Here is a 9,114-nt window from a genome sequence, read left to right as displayed (position 1 = left end):
ATCATGTGGCCAAATGAAAGTCCTGCAGCTGTAGATAGAACTGCCCGTGTGTTTCTCTGCAGGAGCAGCATTTCATCATGTCCAATGGACGGATTTGAGGGAAGCTTCATGCGAGTATTACGAGATGTTAATATGCATGTACATCTAGCGCTATCATCAGTTCAAAATGTGTCCAATACTTTGGTTTTTGATCAAATGAGTTACCAATAAAACTAATGACATTCATATCAGCCACAGCTGTACTTTGGGTTTGGTGCTTTAGCGCAGGTAAGCACGCCAAGAATGAGCATTTGTTTCAAAGCAGCACTGTGACTAAATCTCAATATTTCTGCTCAGAATAACAAGTGCGAGGGCACACCAGCAGTCTAATTATTTGTCAGTGTGTATTTGTAATGTTCATCAACTAGTGATGTCTAACTCCTGAGGTCTGTTCCTCTAACAGATAGGCTGTTTAAAACACTTACCTCTGCTCTGACTTTAGTTTCAGACTCATTGAAGACTTTTCGAACCATTTGGATGAAAATATTTGCGTGTTTTTGTTGCGAGTTTCCAAATTGCAACTCTTGTTTCCAAGCAAGGTAGCCGACGGGCCGCCATCTTTGTTTTGATGAGGAAATAAGGGAGCACTTGGGGAAACTCATTAAAACTTTAAAAAAATACTTATTTTTAGAATGAAGTATCTTCTGCTGGTTACCCCTGTAAGTCAAATGTTTGCTACTATTGAAGGCAAGTAATTTAATCATAAAATAAGATACAGACATAATAGGTGTAAATATAAAGCCATCAATTCAGTGATGTTCGTTTGTCTGAGGTAACATATACAGTATATATACACACGTTTATACATATACATATATACATCTTGCCCAGTGACAAACCTCATAAGGTAGTAGCCTACGGTGTTTTACAGCGAAAAGTTTAAATGGTAAAAGTTTTTAAGGTAAATTTAATAAAAGTAAAAGTTTTAAAAGTAAATGTTTACAGTGAAAAGTTTAAATGGTAAAATGTTTCAAGGTGTCGTGTAAAACGTTCTCAAAGCTGTGTAAAATGTTAATAACTATTAAACATTAACGATCACGCATTTAGGTATTATTTTGTCATTATACAGACTGACCAGTGATCAGCGTCCCTGCTTAGTGATGCAAGTGGGTCTGTATCTTTCATAGGACACTAATAAATGGGCTGAAATGTGTCTCTGTAAAACTCCTCATTGCCCCCGAACACTTACCAAACTTATTTTGCATGTTCGTTGCTCTTCGTCTCATCAGAGTAGTAGGATGAATTAAAGACATCGGCTGCACACCAGTTCTCATAATATAGTTTATTTGCTTTTTAAAGAGAAAAGTTAACGGCCTTGAGCTTGATAATCATTGCTGGGTCAGAAGCCTCTATTGCTTTTAAGCCTGTTGATTCACGTGTGAAATAAAAACACAGTAATAATAAAAAACACAAACATGTCCTTCTGATTTTGATCCTGAAAAGGATTCTTGCCCTTTTGTGTGTCGTATTTGTTGTCCAAGTTCAATAAAACTTTTGTTTTCCAGCTGCAGTTTCCAATGTATCCACTGGGTGGCGGCAATTCATCTGTCACGTGGAACAGCTTCCTGCCGTCCACCCTCTGGACCTGCAGGGGAGGCAGTGAGGTGGAAACACTGCACGGCCATCGCAGCAACAATCATGAAGGTCACACCTTTACGTCGTCTAGTAGTGTTGTGGAAACATGGATTTGGATGTTTCTGTTTTTTGGGCGGTTTTGTTGCATAATTTCACACAAAAATGGGGAAAAGCTGAACAATTGTCAGCACAAAATGTTGTGATTGAGTCAAACAACATAAACGGTCGTCCTGAGGAATCAGTCCATGTATTAAATCGATCCTCTGGTACCTTGGAATCACTGCAAAGAAGGATGTCTCCGACCTGTTTTAAGCTTGATCCAGTAGCACCAGCGATTTATGCATGAGGGTGAGCGTACAGTCCATGATCTTTCTCCTCACGCAGCACAGGAAGTCTCAGGATCAACATTAAGGAAATGAGCATTATTTGCGTTACACGTTTCCACCTGCTTGGAGTACCAGATGCCTGAAGTTAAGACAAGTTAAAAATGCAGTCACAGTTTATCGAACACTACCTGAACTGTTACAGTTACACTTGTGGATTGTGTCAGATGTCAGTCAAATATCACAGAGGTCATTATTCACCAAGGAAACAAAAAATGTTGTGACTCACAAATCACTGGGGGGGGGAGGAAGAAATGAGCAGCAAAGTCTGATAATTGTGTCAGGAGAAATGTTCGGGTTTCCTTTAATTAATTCATCACAATATGCTGCATATTTCCTTCACTCACTTGTTAAACTAACTGGGATGCTAATAAAGAGAAGGGTCATGGAAATTCTGCTGAAAACCTGACGGCCAACAACAATTTTTTCCACAATGTGACGTTTGCAAGAAACTTCAAATCAAGAAACCTGACGTGACACCTAAACAATTTCTCATTCTGTGTCACTCAAAATGCAGTATTGCTACTTAGACGTGAAAAGCTTTTCTAAATTATTATTTTTTAAATCTGAGATTTTTGGTGCTTCATGCTGATGCTCACGACTCATGATCATTACTAACAGAGAAGCGCCCCTGCTATTATGGCAAATGGACCGCATCTATTCAGCGCCTTAAAAATCCCTCACATTAGACTATACACACACACACACACACACACACACACACACACACACACATTCATACGCAGATGGTGGAGAAGCTGCCATGCAGTTTGGAGTTCGGTGTCTTGCTCAAAGACACCTCAACATGCCGTCAGGAGGAGACGACCGGGAATCGACCATGATAACATGGCGGACCGGCTCTGCTTCCTGAGCTACAGGCTATATTATATTGGAAGACAACTTTTTTTTCATGCATTTGTTTTACCAGGCATTGTGGGTATTCACTGAAAACATTCTTGATAATGAAAGGTGACCCGCAAAGCCTCAGGGTGCGTGGTATGTTCTTAAAGAGCTTTTTGTGGCTACATTACTACAGTACTTTGAATAAGGACAATATGTTCATTTTAAAAAAAGAAGGTGTTAGAGCTACTTTTTTCTTAGGATTTCTATGCAGCAAGCATTCTGCTTTCAGATGTGCCCTTGAAAAACAAACATATTGTTCTTGAACTTGTTCCTTCAGAGGGTGATAGCACTTATTTTTGCAACAGTATTTTTTTTTTTTTTTTTTTTTTTTTTTTTTAAATATTCGGAGGTCTTTGCAGTCCTGGGGAAAGGAGATATTGAGTCTGGGTCGTTCACCTTGATCTCCTTACGGTCAACCCCACATGGAAATGGTTGGGTGCGTTATGAGATCCATATTGTGCCTCTGTCGACAGCCGGGAGCACAGTGAGTGATTTGGGTGTTTGAAGCCTCAGTTAAGTTTGGTTTTCTGGCTGTTCTGATATTCAGTACACCTCTGCACACCAGCCCAGTGGACATAGTTGTCTGTTTGTCTTCCCCCCCATACGGTTAGTGGGGGAGAACTGTTTATCAAAAGTGGCTGAGGAGGGTATAGGTGGTGTAGCAGGGTGCTCGGGCTGGTTTCAGATTGTGTTCTTCCTTCATTCATTCTCCTTTAAGGCAGCCGTTGGCATCATTTCTCGTCCTCCCTCCTCCCACAGTTCCTCCAGCATCCAACTGACGGATTGACCAACCGTCCTCGGGCCCCTTGTGCAATCGAAGCCGCAGCGTTTTGCGGATGACCAAGCGCTCCACGATGAAGGAGGCGCAGAACCAGAGCACGGCGTACTCGGCCGTGATCAGTCCCATGAAGTTGTAGCGGAACTCGGAGTAGTCCCAGGGGCAGGCGTTGAACTGGCGCAGCAGCAGCCCCGTGCCAAACTCCCACAGGTACGTCCATAACGTGTATATGATGCAACGCAGCAGCACGCGGCAGCGGCCGCGCAGCTTCAGGTACATCTGCTCCACGATGAGGATGCAGGTGCCGTAGATGAAGAGCGCCCACACGCTGGTCACGCCGGGGAATTTCCAGTTGCAGTTAACCACGAACTCCCAGGCGGCTGTGAACATGACCTCACAGAAGTAGCCGTGGATGGCGTAGAGGTACCAGCGGGACAGCGCTGTCAGAGGTACAGAAGCCTCTGGGGTTTGCATGGTCACCATCCTTCCTCTTACTTTCACGTAAATGTTTCCGTCTCCGATAATGCGATGCAGGTCTGAGGAGAAAGGAGCAAAAGGAAGGTGTAAGAACGTGACACAAAGGCAACACGGTACGATATGTCAACTCCATCCAACTTCATTTAAAGTTCATGAAATCAAACCGCATTTTCTAATTTCATGCTCAGTATTTTTTCTGCAATAGACATTTAAGGTGTTTACTCTTCGTAATATCTTCTCTGTTCAAGTTTTTGTTTTCGTTTTAAGTGGCGGACTCCGCCATTTCCGCGTGAGGGATTCACAGGAAAAGATGCAGCATGTCATTTCGGTGCAACTTTCTCATTGGTATCAGCCTCGCCATCTCGCTTTATTAGGTTCGTGTGAATTTAAAATGAACGTCCTACTGCTGCTGCTTCACATTAAAAGCATCTAACTGGCGAAACATAACGGTGACGTTTGCTGTGAAGAAGCCACAGGAAAGGCAATGTGTTTGTTAGTGTGAACCATGATTGACAGCAGCTTGGGTTTAAATATTGCAATCAGCTTTGACCATAGTCAAAGTTCAATTAAGGACAAGGCAATAAAACACTTGATTGGCATAAGGAAGATGAAATTAGAGACGGCGGAGCTTCAGAGCACTTTCCTCCGCCTTCCCTCACTTGATGCTATTTACTGACTGACTGAGTCTCTTATGTAACGTATAGCTTTATCATCTGACTGCCTACATCATGTGCTCTTTTTCCAAAGCCGCACACAGGCTTTGGTGTCAGGTGTCAGGAGGCCCACGCAGGGTTGGATTCTTTCTCTCCTCTATTTATCACATCGCCAGGTCTAATAAAAAACACTGAAGGCAAATCCTACCGAGGAGTTCAAAGACCACATTGGTTGAGAAGGCCGCTGAGTGTATATCTTCTACTATACAAAGCCTCCAGAGGAAACCGTGTCATAACAGCAACCATTATACAATGGATCATAACCGCTCTGTAAAATACAAGCTCAGAGAGAGGTTAGGAGTACAAAAGCCCGTTTGAAGAACAAAACCCGATTTTTTTTTTTTGGCTCTTTTTGTCTTGAAAGGCTGGCTGAGGCCCAGAGTGGTTCCATGGGGGATTAGCACATTTCTCCCAAAACAAGGAACAAGGGTTTGATGTGAGGGGACTGGGCTACAGCGACGGACCACCTGACCTCCTTAAACCCCTCATACCATCTTTTCACTGCCTGCCTGAGAAACTCTCCCACTCCTCTCATCTACCCAAGCAAGCGTGGGTCAAACTGTTATTTGTAAAAAATATTTTGAGCACAATGCTTTATCCTGCGAAGAGAAGTGGATACAATAAAAACGGTTTGCTACAGTAGAACGCCTAAGATTAGTTGCCTGTTATAGTAAAAGATGCTAAACTTACGTTTCCCTTTTAAAAGGAATATTTTACCGGTTTGAGAAATGCGCTTTCGTCCTGAATTAGAAGAGAAGATTGACGGCCGTTAGATTAGCTTAGCACAAAGACTGGAAACAGCTAGCCTAACTCTGTCAGAAGGGGACCAAATCTACCGAGCAGTAGCTCTAAAGCTCACTAATTAACAGGCTATATGTGACATTTGTTTGGTGTTTTGTTCGTTTGTCCCATATCTCACCTGAGGATCACAGGTCTTTGTTCCGCACTCACATGCTCACTAAGATGGAAATTATGAAAAATAAGGAATGCAATATTCAGCCGTGAATAACAGGTAAAGCTAGGTCAACTGGAAATGTTAGTAGCTTCATATAGCAAGAAATAATTTCTCACTGCAAGTGTTGACAAAGTCTAGGTTTTTCTCCAACACAACTCCCTTTTTAGGTGTGTAAAAAGGACTTGTTGGTGAAATTGTTCTTTAAAAATGTTCAATTTCCATAACTCAGTAACTTGTGTCATCTGCTTCTTGTCTGTATGTCAGATCCATTCTAACAGAATATCGTGATGGCTTCTTAAGGCCTCTCAGCCTTTGTCAACACAACCGGTCAGATTACATTAAAAATCCCTCGCATTGTTTAGTGTGCAAAGGCAGATTTGTTTTAGGTCTTGAAACATGAAGCGAGCATGTCGCAACAGAGCAAACAGGTTCTGGTGAACACAGATGAAAAGAGTGAATGAATGGTCACTCTTTCAACACATTTATACTTTAGTGAAGCGACACCTGAAACCAGTGCGACGTGTCGCTCGCTGGAGACATGAATGAGGTTTGAAATGTGATCCTAAAGCACAGGAACGAAGAATGAAATGAGGGTTTTAATAATCTCAAACCATTTACTGACACACCATCATACAGTGATGGAACCGTAAGACCCCCCCCCCCCCCCCCCCCCACCTGTGCTCTCTGTGTGTGTAATCAGGCATATCGATTGACTTGTTGCCTCAGCATGACCCCGTTCACACACTGGGTGCTATTTGATTCTGTTGTTGTTGTTGCTGTTGTGGGATACCGCCCAATAACCCGCCACCCCACCAGCTCATCTGCCCAGTGTATTGATCGGCAAGGTTCCTGCCAGGAACGCACTCTATTGAAAATCCCTCTACGGGACATCACAGTGTGTGACGGTCATCAGAACGGCAACCGTGACAGAGCCGCCTGCTTTGTAAACCGCGGGGAGACGGAGCAGGATGCTGTCTGAACTGAAAAGGGAGGGAAGTCGAACCGCGGAGCGTCAAGGGTTTGTCTGAGGACACAGAGGGAAGACACGTAGCTGAGTGTGTGTGTGTTTTTGAACGAAACATAAAGGGAGAGAGCGACAGAGAGAAAGGGAGTGTGCAACAACAGTTGAGCTGAGGTTCAAAAGAAGGCTGACAGGTCTGTCAGTTAGACGCTCCTCTGACAGCAGGTACGCAAACACGAGCAAAGAAATCACAGCGATATGAGAGTCAGCCAAGGTTGAATTAAAACAACAACAACAACATAGAGGGGCCTTTACTGTGCCGACAGCATGCTGACAGCTGTGAACTGTGACTTCTTGATTAAATCGGAAACCTGACCCATTGCTGACCTCACATTATGTCACATTATGTTCATGTCCGAGGCCTACGCAGACTTTTGGAAGGTCACTTTGGTTGGATGCGGCGTGGCGTATAGAAACCAGCAGCATCCAATGCGGTTTAAGTGCCAGTGACCAAGGTGACATGATGATGGAAACAGCAGCCGCACTTGTAGTCGCTAGTCTTTGTGAAAATACTGCAGGTTTGAGCCGGGATACTGACGAGCTGTCAGGACGGCGCAGAAACAAGTACACCATCTATAAATCGGTTGATCGACAGACTGTTATCAAGTAAAAATGCTTTATATTTTAAGGTTCCAGCTTCCAAAATATGAGGATTTACTGCTCCTGAGCAAATCTGCTTCTTTGTGCGCGTGGTGAGCAATCGATCGAGTGATTGACGAGAAGTGCGCGTCAAGTGAGCGCAGAAGTATTTTCCGAGGCGGCACAAAATAAACTGATCCCGATGAATCGCAAAGACGGATCAATTACCCCTGAAACAGCAAGCTGGCTCTAATCCTAAACAGCATCACACGTCCGCTCTATCTAGAGCAATAGAGATGTAATACCCTTTATGGCCCAGATATCCTTGATTTATTTTTGTTGTTGTATTTTGTTGGGTGGTATGATGCCATAATGATGCCGTATAATGACAACCTCGGTGTTGAGATTGTAAAAACATATGTGTGATAGACAAATTATGAAGAAGTACTTATTTCATTCCCCTGCACTTTAAATCCAGATATTCCCCCAGAGACACAGAAAGTACTTTGAGTATCACAAACAAGAGAGCTGGAGAGACGCCACGAGGGCTACGACTAAAAGCCTGGGCGCAGCACAGCCAACAGAGCCTCATATAGCTTCATAACTTAAGCATCCTCTATATCCGTGGTGGGGGAGGGGGGCTCTGTGTGCAGGCTCTGAAGGCTTCAGATCCAAAAGGTTGATCTGTCACCTGAGACTTATAACTCGTTGTCCTTAACATTGTATAGCAGATGTAAAAGTTATGATATGACGTGATGAGCTTTAAAAAGAGCTGTCATGTCGCTGATTCAATATAGCGGGTTAGCATCGGGTAGCTAACTTTATCAAACAAACCAGGTACCTGCCAGACGATGTACTCACTGTATACAGTAAAAGAGCTGGGTTTTACATCAATAATAAAGGCAACGCTTTCGCAAAAGAATAGAACAAAAAAAGTGTAAAAGCACCGATAGCACATCATCAATTTACAATATTAATAGTGTTGTGTGCTGAAACACACCATTATTGTTGTGACATTTTAATATTGCGTTATTAAAATGTCACAATATTTGACAATATGTCAGTCCCGCCCAGTGCCAATTACCAGCTGGTTATTCATCTATAAATAGTTTCTAAATGTAATTGTATCAAGATATATACCTCTATGTGATGTGTTACATATGGTTCTATGTCCTGCTGTGAATGTTTGTGCTTGGGTGTGTGTGTGCATGTGTGTGTATTCTGTGTCTTTTGACTTCTAGGTGCAGCTCCCTAACGAGTGATTGATGAGGATGTGGTTTACCTATATAAGCACCTCCTTGCTCCGCCCTCTCTCTCTCTCTCTCTCTCTCTCTCATCTGCCTGGCACCAGACCCGGGTCTGCAGTGGGATTTGCATACTACAGTTTACTTGTGTCCTGTAAATAAACTGGCAGCTGTGGTTGTTTTTAACATAACTTGGTGTTGTGTCCCTCCTATGTGTTGCGACTCCCGAGCCGGTCGTAACATGATGGGGGCTCGTCCGAAGCTCAGTTAGCCTTAGGTAATTTTTTACTCCTAGACTTAGTTAGTAGGTTCAGGCTGATGTCATCACTTAAGGTAGAGTTTTTAGTTTTTCTCTTTTTGAGCTTGCCTGGTTAAGAAAGCCTGCGGGTGTTGGAGAGACCAGCACCACTTTATTGTTTTGGTGCGGTAACCCTGGGGTGGCCCCTG

General features: G+C 43.2%; 1 protein-coding gene across 1 annotated transcript; it reads right to left on the bottom strand.

Annotated features, from left to right (window-relative positions):
* Positions 1-2,697: 2,697 nt before the first annotated feature.
* tmem229b (transmembrane protein 229B) lies at positions 2,698-4,174 on the bottom strand. The gene has a single exon (XM_076108436.1). The coding sequence runs from the start codon at positions 4,159-4,161 to the stop codon at positions 3,604-3,606; it is 558 nt and encodes a 185-aa protein (XP_075964551.1). The 5' UTR covers positions 4,162-4,174; the 3' UTR covers positions 2,698-3,603.
* Between the last annotated feature and the right edge of the window lie 4,940 nt (positions 4,175-9,114).

The sequence above is a fragment of the Anarhichas minor genome, unplaced genomic scaffold (assembly GCF_050575085.1).
Source record: "Anarhichas minor isolate MPS153535 unplaced genomic scaffold, ASM5057508v1 ptg000040l, whole genome shotgun sequence".
Taxonomy (NCBI): domain Eukaryota; kingdom Metazoa; phylum Chordata; class Actinopteri; order Perciformes; family Anarhichadidae; genus Anarhichas; species Anarhichas minor.
Note: the sequence above shows the minus strand (reverse complement) of the source record. Positions and strands in the feature narration are given on the sequence as shown.